This window comes from Pogona vitticeps, chromosome 2 (assembly GCF_051106095.1).
Source record: "Pogona vitticeps strain Pit_001003342236 chromosome 2, PviZW2.1, whole genome shotgun sequence".
NCBI lineage: Eukaryota > Metazoa > Chordata > Lepidosauria > Squamata > Agamidae > Pogona > Pogona vitticeps.
This window is the reverse complement of record NC_135784.1, coordinates 169044223-169061868: the sequence shown is the minus strand read 5'-3', so window position 1 is coordinate 169061868 and position 17646 is coordinate 169044223. Positions and strand designations below refer to the sequence as shown.

The window sequence follows — 17646 nt, the reverse complement described above, 5'->3', positions numbered from 1 at the left end:
ATGACTTATATTTTAATGTGATTGTGAGGTGGGGCCAAAGGGGCTGCTGAAGAGGCGGAGCCTGGGAGAAGGAGTTAGAGTCAATCTGAATCTTGAATCAGAGAGAGAAGGATAGTTTGGAACATTTAATACATTACAAACTTTGTTTATCCACCCATTAGTCATTTGGCTTTCGAGGCAAGGTATCAGCATCCACACTCTGAGTCCCTTTTATGCTATGGATTACAAAGTCAAAGTCTTGCAGGTTCCCACTGTCATCCGCTTGGCACAGCACCACTCCAAGTCCAATGCTCGATGCATCCACACAGATTGTGTACCCCTGGTCGTAGTCCAACACAACAAAGGTAGATCTTGTAATCCGCACTCCCTTCTGTTGACTGGCAGTCATCGGGCACTCTGACATCCTCTGGATTTCCTCCGCTCACCTTTTCCAGGTGAAGCCTGCTTCCTTTCTGGCTCGTGGCTTCACTTTCTCAGCTGGGGAAAGGGTAGGCAGTTGCTTCTCCTCCTCCAGAACATCTACGGATGCATCCTTCTTTGAGAGCTTATTGTTTACGCCTTCTTCCTCACCCACAAATTCACCCACAGGTACTTTTGTTGCAAAGTTTTCCCTATGTGGGGGACCACTATCCTGAGTCACCTCCAGATCCACAGGCAGGTTTATTTTAAGTGCAATATCAAACACCGGGTTTATTTTAGATGCACTGAACTTTTCATCTGGTTCTATTTCTTTATTCTTTGGTTTGTTAGGTAGGGGTTTGCCTTGCAAGGTTTGAAGTGCTTTTGCAGCTGCAAAGCGTTGAGACTCCTTAGCCCTCCAGTGCTGTGGCAATAAATCTATAGGTTCTGACCCTACTAAAGGCAATTTACTCTCCTCTATGGGTCTCAGCCCCACTACTTTGTCCTCAGAAATAAATGCACTTTCCTGGGCCTCATACAAGCCTTTCTCCTTTCCATGAGTACCCCTCAAGCTTGGCTCTGATACTTCTAAGGACTCTTCCCTGTATTTTACCTGGACAATTAGCTGTTTGAGAGGTCCCTCTTCATCCTTATGAGGTGTTTTTAAAACTTCTCTGTATGTCAGGTTTTTATCAGCTATAAACCTCTCCGGTTGTTCAGGGGTCAGTGAAATGGAATTTTCATTAGGTGTTCTAATACAATCATTTGTATTCTGCTCCTCAATACAGGAAGTATTATTAGGGTTGTTCAATATGACCTCCTCGGCCATTTCCGCTACCTCAGGGTTTTCCTCTAAACTGAGGCATCCTGGTTTGATTCACAGGTTAGGGATTCCATTTTTTACTCAGGGATTGTTAACTGCTCTCCCAGGGAACATGTTACTCCAAAAGCACTCTGTATATGCTTAGTGAGATCTAGCCTGAACAAACAAGGTGCTGGAATTTGATCAGAAATTGCCACATCCCAAATTCCAACCCAGTCTCTATAGTTTATCTTTACTTTAGCCATAGGTGAAATCACTGGCATAGAATTTATTCCCTTGATTATCACAGTTTAGTTTGGAAGTATTTGTTCTTTAGGAACCACATCAGGATGACACAGGGTTATGTGGGAACAGGTATCAATAACCCCCACATAAGACTTCTCATTAATAAGAATTTTCTCACCAGGGTTCTGTAATAAAATATTATCTGCCTTTATAAGAAAACACTGAACGACTCTGGCTAGTGGCAGATCAGAATTTTCTGTCATGCTAGTTGCCATGGAGACAGAACCATTGTTACAGCCTCCTTCAATGGCTTCCACAGGTTTTACACAGTAAACTTTTTTGGTCTGACTATCATCTTTTCCATTTTCCCCCCATACAATTTGATTTAATATGGCCAAACTCACCACACTTATAACACTGTCTGATGCTTGCAATAAATTTTTAGGATTTTTATCTTTGACTAAATAATGCAATTCCCCAGGCAAAATGGAATAAAATTGTTCTAACCCAATCACATTTTTCATCTGTTCTAGAGAAGTGACATTTTCCCGTTCCATCCGTTTCTCCAAACATTGACCCAATTTAGCCCCTAACTGGGAATAAGATTCTTTAGGCTTTTTGGTAAGGGAATGAAATTTTCTTCTCAGGTGTTCTACATTGATGCCAAATCTTGAATATACCATCTTTCTATATGCCTCAAAATCTCTAGCTTGCTCTAGAAGCATCTGAGAATAAAACTCAGCTAAATCTCCACTTATTTGTGATCTTAACACTATCATTCTTTCATCATCTTTAATATCAAAGTCCCAACATGCTCTCTCAAATGAAATGAGGAAAGATTCTGGGCAATCTCCTTTCCTTTATTGGGGAAATTTCTTTAGGTTGATTTTTGAGAGATTTCTCTCACTAGAATTGTCGTTATTATTACTATTATTGTTTTGAGCAGCAATTTCCAATCTTTTTATCTTTATTTGAAATTCCATTTGTTTTAATTCTATTTGTCTGGCCTCAGCCCTCTCCTTTTCTCTGATTTCTAGTTCCCTGAGCTCTAGCTCCTTAGCTTTCTCTTCAGCTGTGGCTTTTTCTCTAATTTCAATTTCCTTTTGTCTGGCCTCTTGTTCAACTTTGAGCTGTAGTCCCTTAAGCCTGAATTCCTGTTCCAATTTCCATTTTTCAAAACCTTGGGAGCTTAGATCCCTTTGTCTCTCTGAGGCACCCTCATCAGTCTCCTCCTGTTCCCTTGGAGTTAAAGGGTCTCCATTTCCCTCTACCTCTTGAGGTAAACTTTTTGCCTCACGATTCCCTTTTTGGTTATGTTTGGGTGGCATGTTTAAATCTGAGTTAATTAGTCTTAAAAGGACCTGTCTTTCTGCTTTTAATTCCAGTAACTATGTTGTTGCTTCACTCAGCAGCTCTCTCTGGATGTTCTCCTGCTAACAACATTTTAGTTACTGTGTTTATGTCTGAGTTTTTCTTACTCTCAGACCAAAACAATTTTATTTCTCAAGACTCTGCTGTTATTTTCCTATTACCTCAAATCTGCTTTGACTTCTGGCTTCCGCTTTTATCCAGCAGCACTCCCTTCTCTCAGAGCCTTTGATTTTAAGCTAGCCACTGGGTGTCTCAAATCCTGAGGAAATAAACAGGATTCCCCCCCCCCCCCTTAGAGTTGTTATCTTTAGTCCGCCCAGATCTGGGATCAGAAGCCCTGCCACTAAGCTTTTCCGCAAAAGCTCTGGCAGGTCACCCACTTCTTCATCACAGACCTCTGAATAAAAAGGTACCCACGACTCAAAAAAAAAATATTCATTTTCAAACTCTGGCTTTACTGGATTGTTTTGTATCCCACCGCTGCACGCTAATTGTGGCGATCGCCCTCATGGCCCCTGCTTGTTTCCCCAAACACAGAGCTCACAAGGTACCTCAGCACGCCCTCTGATATGCTGCCACCAGTTGATCTCTTTTATCAACTTAATTTACTTAGAAAAGACGAAGGTCCATCCAGTACTGACGTTTCAACAGAACAAGTTTATTAATTACAGATGGTTTCTGGAATAATTATAAGCACATTCTTCAAGATTCATCAATCATCAATATTAACCTTCTATATTAATTATCACAGATTACACTTTAATTATTCCTCAGACCCCCCAAACTATCCTTCTCTCTCTGATTCCAGACTCAGATTGACTCTAACTGAACTCCTCCTCCCAGGCCCCACCTCTTTAGCAGCCTCTTTGGCACCATCTCACAATCACATTAACATATAACTCATGAGTAATGCATATAACCTAGGGTGGAGGCCACAAGCTGTAGCAATTAAAAGTCTGAAACGGAAAGTGTGATTTTTGTTTGATGGGACTGCAAGCTGATTTCTGGCACGCGCTCAGCATTACAATTTTTATCTACTGAAACACTATCTTGTACCTGACTGTGGAGAGAGGATGGATGTTATGGTTCTAGCTGGGAAAAGCAGTACCCAGTGTGGTGTAGTGGATGGTATGATGGACTACGTAGGATTCCAAAGAGCTGGGTTTGTATCCCTCACTGGGGGAGTGGAACTGGTAAAGCCACTCCTTAAATGTCACTTACCTTGGAAGGCTTGTTTGGGTCACTATACGCCAGTTCTGACATGATGGCACATAACAACAACTACAACGCAACAGCTAGAAAGAAAGATCTTGAGAGCCTGACGTTTGCCCATCCACATTCCTCCATCCATGACAACTAGATTTGACTACTGCAATGTGTTGTATAAGAGGCTTCCTTGAAGATTGTCTGGAAGCTGTTATTAGTTCAAAATATAGCTTCTAAGCAACTAACTGGTTTGACCATTGGGATCCTGTCTCATCTGTGCTTCAAACAGCTGCTTTGTCCGTTGGCCCATTTCAAAGCACAATTCAGAGTGCTAATACTTACTGTTTAAACTTTGTACAGCTTAGAATCAGGGTTGCTGAAGGATCACCTGCCTCTACATTTACCTTATGGTATATTAATACAGTATTGCCTTGGGAGACCTTCCTGTGGGTGCTCATGCAATCTGAGATAAGACATCATAATTAGATCATAATATGATTAGACATCATAAATCTCCCTGGAGATTTCTACTCTCCAGAGAGTATCATCTGGTGTCTGCTTGGTTATGTATTTGGTGACAGGCAAAACCATTTTTTATTCTCCCAGTTTTAACTGATTCTTAATCCTCTGACCAAATTAATTATTTTTATGCTACATTCCTCAGCTGTTTTTACAGTTTATTCTATATTTCAGCTGCCCTTTGCATGGACTGTCTTACTTTTTATAGTATTGACCTTTTTTATTGATTACAATGTTTTAATGTGTTTGTTAAGCCTTTTGGTAATGGGTGGATTTGCAAGCAGGATAAAAAAAACATGTAATCAAGTAAAAAGAATAAACCCTTTAGTTCTCATCCTCGGATGAAACAAAGCTTAAGCTCATGTGAGTGCCTTTACTTATGTTCCCCCTTGCTCTGCTCTGCTTCCATCAGCACTTCAGTCTGTTGTTTGTTAGCCTCTCTCTCCATTCACTTCTTCTGTTGTCTGTCCTCACTATCAGCATCTACACTGTAATCTTCTTGAGACAGAGACCTCTTCCCACTTTCCCTCTGCCAAACAAAAAACAAAAATCAGTGATGAAAGCAGAGGAGTATATTAACTGACCCACCACATTTAAATCTTTCCAATTCACAGCCATTTTTGTCTAGTGTTTGCTTAGCCCAGTTGTGACGTTTAGTTTATTAGTTATATTTATATCCCATGTTTCTTTCAAGGGGAACAAACTGGCATATAAGACCTCTTTCCTCCATCCTCACAACACCGTGTGAGGTAGTGCAAAGTTCTATACCTAGGGGAAAAAAACCAAACAGTTACAAGATGGGGATGCTTGGCTCAATGCTACAAATGAGAAGGGTCTTGGAATTATTGCTGACCACAAGCTGAATAGGAACCAACAGTGTGATGTTGCTGTAGGCTGCATTAACAGAAATATAGTCTCCAAAACCCATGAATTATTACAGTACTTCCCCTCTGTTCAGCACTGATTAGGCCTCACCTTGAGTACTGTGTCTAGTTCTGGATACCACACTTCAAGAAGGATGCCTCTCTTCTCAATCATCCCAGGGTGCAGGAAACACAACAATGGGCTCAGGTTACAGGAAGTCAAATTTTGGTTGAATATCAGGAAAAACCTCCTAACTGTTAAGAGTAGTATGGCAATGGAACCACTTACCTTGAGAGGTGGTGAGTGGTCCAACACTGGGGGCATTCAAGAAAAACTTAGGCAACGACCTGGCAGATCTCCTTTGATTTGGAGTCCTGTACTGAGCAGGGGGTTGGATTCGATGGCCTTATAGGCCCCTTCCAACTTCATGATTCTATGATTCTTCTACATATCAGGGATAGCTGGCTTCAGCCATAATAAATGTGTTGGTCTTCAAGATGTTGCAGGACTCAAACCCTGTATGATCTCATTGCTTTCAAAACATCCCTGGGGAAATTGGATTATTGTCAGTATCCTAAGCGTTTATTCACATTTTAGTGATTATTAACCAAATTGGGTATTTCATGTTCCTTCCCTTACCACTTCTGCTTGAAATGTAAGCAAGTGCCAGAAGCCCTAAGGAGCAGGAGAGAGAGAGCTTCCCCAGCTGCTACCCTAATTAATCCTAATGCTCTCATCCCTTAGGTAGTGTTGAACTGAGTGTACAGCTTTGAATTTTAAAAAGTGCATACAGATTTGCTACACAAGTAGCAAAATGGCTGTTGGGCATTCAAGGGCTTAAATTGGAAATGTCCTTGATCCAGGCTTGAGGCTTGTAGGGAGCTCCTTGGGAATGGGGCTGCTTGGCCTTAATAGAGAATAGAAAGGCTCTAGATTAGCATGGTCTGAATCAGAGGTGCAGAACCTCTGGTCCTTTATAAGTGCTTTGCACTACAACACCCACAGTCCCCTATCATTAACCATACTGGCTCAGGTTTCTGGGAGTTAAAAGTCCCAACAAACAAACAAACAAACCATCCAGAGGTCCAAATTTTTGCCTGTTGCTTTTATGTGCTGTTAGGTCACCTATGACTTATGGCAATCCTATGAGTGACCTCCAAATTATCCTAATAGTCTGTGATTAACAGCCCTGGTTCGCTGCACTGGTAAAAATATTGGGAATGCAGCTTTTTGCCCGTGTCTTTTCAACAGAACATGTTAATTGTACTTCAGACTTATTTTATACTGGTTCCAAGCCTAGATTTGAGTATGATGCTTTCTCCCTTCACAGGCAGATATTACTGACAGAGTTAAGGCAACTGCACAACATCTCTACCCCCCCCCTTTGCTACTAAACATATTTCTTAAAAGTCAGAGCAATCATCACTGTTTTCAATTGATATCTTGAATTGTGGGTGGTATGTCTTCAAGCTATAAAGAAGAGACGAGAGAGAACCTCATCTAGCAGGAACTCTCTCTGTTTTCATGTCCTTCCATTAGTGCTCTCTTAAAAAAAACCAATTACACCTCAGAATGAGTGTGGCAGAGTAGATGAACTCTTGGAAACAGAACAAAGAGAGCTGAGCTCAGATTTTGTTAGCCAAAGCGCTTGTATGGCACAAGGAACAGACATTTTTCTCTCTGAGGTAAATGGACAAGATGGCTGCTTCCCCTGCTTGCTCCCATTCCAGAGGAGGTGACCAGATTGTCAGCCAAATCATACTTCAATAGGATATTGCATACCACATCAGAGGGCTAGGGGGATCAGTACCTTTGGTGCCTTTACATGCCCCCACCCACCCTCCCAACCATCTGCCAATACCTAGTAGCAAAAAAAAAAAAAAAAAAAAAAAAAAAAAAAAAAAAAAAAAAAAAATCCAGATGTACAGGGCAATTACAAAGACTTTAAATATTTTCTTGTCCCAATTCACATATTAAAGGGTTTGGGAGGGCTATACTCACACAGTAATGAGTATTTGGTAGCAGGGGGCTGGGGGACTGGAATGCAACAATTCTAATTGGAACTGATACTGGAGCAGAATCAAATTAGGTTTTAGTATAACCCTTAGCAGAGAAAACACAGGCCTCAGAGAAACTAGGCCCAGGAACATTCACACATAGCTCAGGCAAATAGAGGAACATTCACACATTGTATAGAATGTCACTGTAACACTTTCTTTTTGCCCATCCTCCTTTTGACCTGGTGGACGGCCTGGTCCTGGAATGCAGGCCGGAGGAAACCAGGGATGACAGGCCAAAACATTCACACCAGGGAGCCGGGAGAGTGAAGGCCATATATCAGGGCCCAGGAAGGCTACACATAAACATACTAAAAGATAAGATTCTTTCCCCAAACATTCAGGTGCATCTTGGGCCAAGGACACAGGGGCACACAATCTGCATATCTACTGTATAGGGCATTGGTCCCCAACCTTGGGCCTCCAGATGTTCTTGGACTTCAACTCCCAGAAATCCTGGCCAGCAGAGGTGGTGGTGAAGGCTTCTGGGAGTTATAGTTCAAGAACATCTGGAGGTCCAAGGCTGAGGACCACTGGTATAGGGAACCAATAGATCAGCATAGTTGGCATCACTACCCAATGAGTAATGAATAGCAGATTTATATGCTAGCCATTTCTAGCAAACACATTCTTGGAATAAGGACAGGTATCTACTGTAGACCTTTCTATTAAAAACAGGATCACTGAACTTTCCCACTGGGCAGCTGTGAAGATGAAGAAAATAATGGCCAAAATTCTATTTTACACTTCTGTAACATAACTGGCATAAATGTGAGCAGCAAATGGCTGCAAGTTAAGGAGCCAGTGCCAGCATTTGCTGTTGCACACCTGAGTCACAGGAGTTGAGTGCAACAGCAAATGTCTATGCCGAATCCTCAGCTAGCAACAATTTGCCATTACGCTCTGCACTGCTTGTTTTACACCAGTGAGTGTACAGAATAGGGTTTTGGCCACCCTTTAATATAAGGCACTGTAGCTTTGAAGCATTGATCTATAAGATTATTTTCATCTTGGGTTAAAAAGCATCCAAACAATTTCTGTCTTTTGTCTCCAGCAATGACCAGGCGGGTGGTAATCTGAGAAAGTTCAAGGCTGTAAATAGTTCTCCTCTACTAATTGCCCCCAGAATTTTATTCATGAAGATGTATCTTGTAATGAAAGAAGGGAGCTCCATTTGCAGTTATGGGTGCTAGTTCTATTTTTAAATCAGTACAATTGTTTTAGGTACCTGGTTTCTGAGACCTGCAAAGATGCATTTGTGGTTTATGTGGAACCTTGTATAGTAGAGAATCTTGGTAGGGGAAAGTGAGATTGTAGCACATGTACCACAAGGCTCACAGGAAAATTAGTGAAAAATCTATGTACTCTTAGCTTTTCTCATAGTGAAGTGGAGAGCTAGGGCTGCAAGGAGGCAGTGCCAATTGATTTCTTGCAATATACAGTAGTGCAATTTTGTTGCAATGAATGCAAATAAAGCATTTTGTTCATAAATTGTAGGCTGTTTGGTTTTTTTAAAATAATGTCTCTGTAACTTGAGCGATCTAGAGCAGCCTTCCCAAACTTGGCGCTGTTCAGATATATTATACTACAAACCTAATTGTCTCAAGTCAAGAGGGGGATCATGAGAGCTGTAGTCTAGCACTATTGCTTGTTTGAAGAAGGATGTATAGGACCCATGTCTGCCTTTTCTGTGAATGAGCATTATTTCAGCAGCGTGGTGGCCAGATACTCCTTCTGGTGGCTGAGAAAAGAAATAGCATCCGGACTGTGTTCTTGGGGTGTGTGCCTCTTTTCTGTGCAAAAGAACACTAGGGGAGTGCATTTCTAGAGAGGCTTAGTTCTGACCCTGTGTAACAGTATAGATCAGGATGATATTCCCCTTGGAAATCCAGGAAATTAAAAAGGAAACAACAAGATATTTGTCTTCTCACAGAGCACTCATAGGCTACAGTCCCAAAGATGTGTATGTTCCACCTTTCAGGAGTCATGCCATACTGATGCTGAATTCAATTCTGAGTGGAGAATGCGCTATTATGAGCACATTCACAGCCCAACCTATGTCCACCCAGTCACACACCATTTTCCAGCATTGTTGTTACGACTGGGAAAATGCATGGGCAACGCTTCGTGAAATCTCAGACATCAAAGTGAAGACTGAACTGGGTTTCCATAGCTAATAGGGGAAGAAGAAGACAAAATGAGAAGCTTTGTCTGTATTAAAGTGACAGAATGTGGCAAGTTTTGGGATACATTTTGTGTGTGCTGTTATATTTCAGAGAAGGGTGAGATTTAAAAAATAGAGATCTTTCACTTTACAGTACCTTTAAGTGGTAGGATTTAAAGCAAGGAGAAGCTAATTGCTCTACTAATACATAGCTTCTTTCCCTACTATTCAGTTCTAGCACAGTCCGTGTAAGCTATAGGGACATGCTGAACTGTTGGATTTATTACAAGAATCTAGCCAGTTGCATTAAAGCTGCTTTATATTGATCGAACCATTGTCCCATCTGCATTGTTGACACTGTCTGGCAGTGGCCTCCCTACTGGAAGAGGTTAGACATTGACTCTTTACATGCAAAGTATGTGCTCTTCCCCTGAGCTAACCCTTCATCATTCCACAAGAGACTGCAAGGATACATGAAGCGAAACAGGGACTAATGAAGAAAGATGATTCCAAAATGCACAACAGAGCCATGAATTGAATAAGGACCAACCAAATGTCACAAAACAGCAACTTCAGCATTCATAATCCTATGACTTAGTGTTGAGCAAACTAAAGGTAATGTCTGACTGTGAATCTGATTTTTTCTTCGTCATGGGTCCAGAGGACCATCTTTGCTTGAAGAAGGAATAGTTGCTTGGCCTCACCAATAATGGTATGCTTAGCTTCTCCTTTGTTGCTATAACTATTCAGAGGAGTGGGTTTAAAACTAATTAGAGCCCCTAAAATATATCTTAATTGTAGACCAATTTATCTGGATTCAGCGGCCAACATCCTTGCCTATCTGTAATGGGCAATTTTTCCTTGTGCAAGGATTTAATTAACAAGGATGTTAAAAAAAGAAACTCTCTTAATTATGTATAAATAATGCAGCAGAGTTGGTCCCACGCTAGTCAGCTACAGTGGAATTTTAATCTTAAATTTGCCTCTAGTTTGGTGGTTGTCTCATATGCAACTGACAATACTGATCTGTTTCAAGATGATGGTGCAGCAGATCAAAGGAAAAATTAAAGGATATCACTTCACATTTTTCTAGCCCCTCTTTGACCTTCTTTCTCAGATTTATTTAAAGACAGTTTTGCCCCCAAAATAGATCCGCAAGGTGTAATTCTGTATCCTAGTGATGTGATAAAATAAGGAGGCAGGTGACAGAGAGTGAGATACAGCATTTTGCTAAAGGTGCCGAGGGTTGTGTGCTTGCAACATTGTGTGAGTGGAACAGTGGCAAGTTGGAGCACTTGTTGTGCTCAAGGTGTTCCAATAATAGACTTGGCCACAGATATATTTGTGCTGATGGAAAAGCATCCTCCTATACAACGAATGACAAGCTGTGTGTCCAAGGCTTGTCAGCTGCTGCCAAAGAAGAAGCCAATCTGTCCCTATGTGGGGTTTTTTTTGGACACTGTTTAGCTTTCTTACTTATCCTAACTCTCTGGTGCAGTTCCAGCTTAGATTCTCAGATTTTTTTTAAAAAAAGAAGTTGCTTCACAGGTTTCCTTCAGGCTCAGATTATTCTGCCCCAAAACACTGGGCTGGAACAATCCACAGTGGTTTGGTTTCTAAAGGGCTGAGAAGATTGCCACCAAAACTGCACTGAAATAAATCCAGCACTTGGACAGCTCCCTCTTCACGGAACAGTCTCAAAACGAAGCTAGTGGAGAAAGAAATTAAGTATTCCTCATGCAGGCTCCTTGAAGGACACTTTGTGGTATGGCAGCACTTCAGTCTCATCCATCCAGATACCTGAGGCAACATCTCCCATCATCACTGACTATAGGCCATCCTGCCTTGGGCTGATGGGGAGTTCTAGTCCAACATATTTGAAAGGTACCAGTTTATGGAAGGCTGTTTCTGCCATCTCTTCCTGATGTGTCTGGGAAGAACTAGGGGTGCAGACTGCCATTTATACTACAGAGCTTTATCATGGTTCCTTATTGTGCGCGTTCTGTAGGCATGTCCAGCCAAACACTCTTAAAGGTGCAAGTGTTGTTTCGGACATGCGTGCTCATCCTGCAAAAGCCTGACTGGCATCCAGTTGCGGAGGGATTTGTCACAATAGGCTTCTCTGCATGTTGTCGCCATGTTCCCATCACAGTTGGAACCCTTCATGTTTTGAGGATATAATGCTTGAATGGGACTATTGAATCTGGTGAATGAGAGCTACTTTTCTAGAGAGAACTCTGGAATATCTTTTCATGATTTCACAGCTTGAACCTTCTGGGAAAAGTAGGTCTCTGTGTGAAGGATATGTGTGCAGAATAAAACTAAGGCGTGACCTCAAAGCATTGTCATGCTGTTTGCCTTCCTCAAGAGCTATTAGCACAGCATGGTATTTGGAATGGTGATAAACACTGTATTTATGATTCAAAAACCCTATTCTCTGGCTCCATAAATGCCCATCAGACAACCCACAGAAAGAAAGAGAGAAAGAGAGGGAGGGAGGGAGGGAGGGAGGGAGGGAGGGAGGGAGGGAGGGAGGAAGGAAGGAAGGAAGGAAGGAAGGAAGGAAGGAAGGAAGGAAGGAAGGAAGGAAGGAAGGAAGGAAGGAAGGAAGGAAGGAAGGAAGGAAGGAAGGAAGGAAGGAAGGAAGGAAGGAAGGAAGGAAGGAAGGAAGGAAGGGGGAGAGAGGAGAGGAGAGAGGAGAGTCAGACACAAAATATGGTTTGCTTCTTTCTTATGCTTTGTATCAGTGGCACAGCCTTCATAGTACGTAGTCAGTAGTGTTTTTTTGGGGGGGGGAGTTGCCTATTTTACAGAGAAAATACATTTATGAATTTGCCTTATTTCAATAACAAACTTGTCTATTTGTGCTGCTTTACAGTGGGGTCTCTACTTCAGAACTTAATCCGTATTGGAAGGTGGTTCTCAAGTTGAAAAGTTCTTATGTTGAATCTGCATTTCCCATAGGAATGCATTGAAAACCATTTAATCCGTATCTGCTCTTTTCCGTCCATAGAAACTACAGTGGAACCTCTACTTAAGAACTTAATCCGTTTTGGAATGGTGTTCTTAAGTTGAAACGTTCTTAAGTTGAAGCAAAATTTCCCATAGGAATGGACTGAAAACCAATTAATCCGTTCTGGATGTTTTTTTGTTATGTAGAGGTGCGTTCATACATTGAAGCATTAGTTCCCTAGATGACCTAAGGTTAAAAAAAGAGCAGGAAAGGTTTTTTTCCTGTTCTTATCTTGGATTTCTGTTCTCAAGTAGAAGCAAAATTTAGCAAATGGAGCTGTTCTTAAGTTGGATTGTTCTTAAGTAGGGACGTTCTTAAGTAGAGACCCCACTGTATCAGATTTACCAAAATTAATCACTTTTCCGCCTTCTCCATTCACAATAATCTCAAAAGCTTATAAAGCTTCTGTGTGTTTATTTATTTTATTTTTTGGGGGGCTGGTTTTGCTGGTGAAATTTTCCTTTCCATTGTCTTGAGTGTGCATGTCTAAGTTTCCTTGCATTTTTCCAGCTGCAAAAATGATCAGTAACATATTTTACTCCATTGCACATGTTTCCTCAATTCCTGCTGAAATAACAACAACAGCAGCATCAGCATCAGCAACAAAAACAACTGGAAACAGTGCTAATTCTCTGAGGACCAAAGGGTTTGCGCTGTTCTTGCCTCTTATATAAATGAACAGTTTCTATGTTCTACAGCTTGAGAATTAGATTATCCAAAGGGAAACTCAGGTCCCATGGAACCTTCACAGTGAAAACAATGAGAAATGGCGGCAAGAGGTGTGTACTTATGTATGAATGCACAAGATAATATGCCCCTCCATCCATCCCATAACGGACCATCCCTATGGATAACAATCACCTTCAGAAAACAATGAACCACAAAACTATAGATGAGCAGAACCATAGCAATGAAACAGCCAAAATTATTCAGGATAAATCAGAATCAAGTGCATTTCAATAGCAGTTTACCCTAAACCGACGCCTAATGTGCTTAAAGACACAATCTGCCAGATCTCAGTTTCAAAATCTGATGTCCTGTATGTAACTTGAGAAGCAAAAACGGGATGGAGTGAGATATTGACAAGCTTTGTACCCTTTTGTTTTGATCCTGTGCAGATTTATTTAGGAGGAAGACCCACTGAATGAAGAACTGCATTGCCCTGTGAAGAGGGTTGCTTATGGCAGGAGAAGATGGGGGCCATGACGGGGTTGCTGTTAGAAATAATGGTGGCAGAGATGCCATACAAGCCTTCAGTTTTTCCCAGCTGATCCTTGACCTTTCTTGTTCTCTTCCCCCCTCCCCCAAACCAGGGAAAGCCTTATGTCTTTGACCGTGTCTTTCCACCCAACACCACCCAGGAGCAAGTGTACCATGCCTGTGCCATGCAGATCGTCAAAGGTCAGTAGGAGGGCAGGAGGGTGGGTATTTAGTGAGACTGGCTTGCACAGGAGGACATGAAGGGCTGTGCCCTAAGATGAAGATGTGTGAGAACCGAGGTGTGCTCTGTCTTACTGTCCTACATTTTTCATGCAGATGTGCTGGCTGGATACAATGGAACCATCTTTGCCTATGGACAAACATCTTCAGGAAAGACTCACACCATGGAGGTGAGGAGAGGATGCCTAGTGCATATTTTTTAAATCCCGTCCATGATTGGGAAATGTTGGCCTGGCTGCTGTACCCTAGGGCATTAACTTGCTTCTCAAAGTCAAAGCTTAAATGGAGAACATTGGGGTGCATAGGAGATTAATCCCTCTTAGGACTCTATTGCTGACACCTCTGTTCCACCAGGGAAAGCTGCATGACCCTCAGCTCATGGGTATCATCCCGCGTATTGCCCAGGACATCTTCAACCACATCTACTCCATGGACGAGAACCTGGAATTCCACATTAAGGTGAGAGATATATAGAACTATGGAGTTCAGGGTATGGGCAGAGGTAATTGTGAGTACCGACAACAAAGCAGCTGTCTGTGTAAATGGTGGTGCAACGGGGAGGAACCTCAAAGGACATGGGTAGGAAGAACAATAGAATCAGGTCTTCCATCATCAGGAATCCCTTCTTCATTCACCTCATGGAGCAGGCAACCAGTGCTTCGCCAAGGAACTCCAAAGTGTTACCTCCGGAGCTTGGGAAAATTACATTTTTGGACTGTATTTATTTGATATGCCTGGAACTGTACATGTGTCCTCATTAGGAGATTCTGAGAGCTATTGTTCAAAAAATCTTCCCCAAAACCTATGCATCCCAGAGCAATGTTATATATACAGGGGAAAGTACATAGAGGGTTTATCATTACTGGTAAATATTGGTACAATGTCCTGAAGGTGTTAAAGGATGAACAAAAGAGACAGTTCCTACCTTGAGGACTGGTGTTTTGTTTTGTTGTTGTTGTTGTTTTGGATGGTCAGATTGTATTCCTTGTCTTCCTCTTGAGCACAATGGAAAGGCATTGTTTATGGGGATGATGTCTAAGGGAAATCCAAGGATGTCTTCTTTCTTATATCTGTTTTATTTATTTGTCTTCTCATTTCCTCCACAGGTTTCCTACTTTGAAATCTACCTAGACAAAATCCGTGATCTGCTAGATGGTGAGAGGTTAATGGTGGGGTTGGTGGGAGATGGTGACATGGTGGGACTCTAGCTGTGGTGGTGATGCTGGTGGGGAACTGAAGTGAAATGTATCTCCCTCGATCAGTGGTTCCCAAACTTGGGTGCCCATATGTTCTTGGAGGCAACTCTCAGAAGCCCTTGCTAGCACAACCAATGGTGAAGGCTTCTGGGAGTTGCAGTCCAAGAATGTCTGGGGACTGGTGTTTGGAAACCACTGCCCTAGATTAACTGGGCCCTCTCTGAATCCTTTTTTTCTCTCCTCACCCACAGTGACCAAGACCAACCTGTCAGTTCATGAGGATAAGAATCGTGTGCCGTTTGTGAAGGTGAGAATTTTGGGAAACAGGAAGGATGCATTAATAACATGTGCTATTGCACATAGCCGGTGCTCTGCCCCAAGGATACAGGTTTCAGTCCCGACTATGGCGACATGATTCAAAGCAAGATTCAGAGACCTGCTTTTGGATACACCACATTCTTTTACAAAGCAAAATAGAACTGCTATTGTGGATCAGGACTGTTGGTGGTGATCCGGCAGAGATTTTTCAATAGTAAAGTCTCCAGTCCTCCACCACCAACAGGCCCAAGACTCCCAAAGGTTTCCCAAGGGCAAAGAAGAACATCAAAACTTGAGGAGGGTGGGGATTTGAGATTTTTTAAAATTTAATTTTAATTGAATTGAATTGAAGATTTCGCTCACTGGATGATGATATCATCGTACTCATGCAGTGTAAATTTACCCAACAGGATTTCATGATAACTAGAGATATAACCAGTTCCGTATAATTAAAATTTTATTTATTTATTATTTTTTTTATTTACAATATTTTTTAGCCGCACCATTGCCAGTGGCTTCTAAAGCATTGCATGAGTGGAAGATTCCTGCCTGTCATGATCGGCTTCCTTTGACATTTACCTATGGCAAGAAGGGAGGAGATGGGGGACAGAGCGTGACAGGATCGCATGAACTTGAAAGCAGAAGACAGAATCGTTGCTGCTATATACTGTGCTAACACTCCTTTTCCTCCCCTTTCCCTTTAGGGCTGCACTGAGCGCTTTGTCTCCAGCCCTGAAGAGATTCTGGATGTTATTGATGAAGGAAAGTCCAACCGTCATGTGGCTGTCACCAGTGAGTTCTCAAGATGGGCAAATGGGAGGAAATGATTATAGTGTGTAGGTCGGTAAATCCAGCCGAGCACAGCCAGCCATGCTATAACTGGCTCCGTGCTTAGCAATTTGTTCTTGTTGTTTTCCTTATAGGCCTAAGTAAGCAACAAGCAAACAAACAAACATAATACAGTGGTGTCTCGCTTAACGAGCGCACCGTTTAACGATGAATCCGCATAGGAACGCATTACATGGTGTTTAGTGTGTTCCTATGGAGTTTTACATTCCGGATAGCGATGTTTCCGGATAGTGACGTTAATCTGGACGTTAATGCGGGGCACCACTGTATAAATAAAAACTGGAGGCTTATCAGCCCTCACCCTGGTGATCTACATGACAGGTTGGCTGCTGTTGTTTGGTGGGTCAAAAGTTGTCCCAGCTGGCTCTGTATACAAGGAAAAAGAAGAATGGTATCATTTTTGCACCTTGGAATGTCCAGACTGATGCATCTTAAGAAGTCAAAGGTGCTTTTTTCCAAGGACGAAGCATAGTGCAGAGTATATGGAGGGAACAGAGCCATATCTTCCAGAGACGGCTAAAACATTGTAATCTTCAGGGGCCAGGATCAATCAGATGAGATGTAAGAGGCAGAGCTACTCATCAGACAGTCTTACACTAACAAATTACTTGTAACCACTGTTTATAGTGAGGATGGGAAACCTTTGGGCCACCAGATATTTTGAACTTCAACTCCAATTACCCCTTGCCACTAGCCATGTTGGGATGTGTAGGCCAACAACATCTGGAGGACCAAAGTTTCCTTCTTTGATGCAAAAAGTAAGAGTTCCTTGTAGCAGCAGAGAGTGTAGCAATTATGTTTTTTGTATGTAGTGTAGGGGTTAGAATGTGACAAATGTGTAAGCTTTGGTTAAGCTTCCATCTACACTGCAAATATTTATCAGTTTTTTTATCAGTTCAGCTATTGGAGATATTCCCAAGGAAACCTAAGAACTTTAGCATGGGTAAGAATGCTGCTGAAAATTCTTTGCTAGTGATCCTTTGCCACATGCACCCTTACAACTCCATGAAGGACTGAAGGACCTATTGTTGTTATTGTTGTTGTTGTTGCTGTCCCTCTCCTCTCTGATAATGAGATGTCCTTGAGTCTTCAGTGTCAAGGAAGCACCAATGAAAAATGATTTCTTTATTTCAAAAGCATCCAAAGAACTGGTAATGGGAAGTAAAAGAGGACAGAAACTATATTATGAAGCCCAGCCTTGC

General features: G+C 41.9%; 1 protein-coding gene across 5 annotated transcripts in view; it reads left to right on the top strand.

Annotated features, from left to right (window-relative positions):
* Positions 1-17646, top strand: part of KIF5A (kinesin family member 5A) — a 65312-nt gene that overhangs the window by 13919 nt on the left and 33747 nt on the right. For all 5 annotated transcript variants that reach the window (XM_078384687.1, XM_078384688.1, XM_072991177.2 and 2 more), the window contains exons 2-7: positions 13955-14042; positions 14178-14251; positions 14436-14540; positions 15188-15236; positions 15529-15584; positions 16300-16387. In XM_078384687.1, the coding sequence (XP_078240813.1) occupies positions 13955-14042; positions 14178-14251; positions 14436-14540; positions 15188-15236; positions 15529-15584; positions 16300-16387 (460 nt within the window). The remainder of the gene's footprint in view (positions 1-13954; positions 14043-14177; positions 14252-14435; positions 14541-15187; positions 15237-15528; positions 15585-16299; positions 16388-17646) is intronic.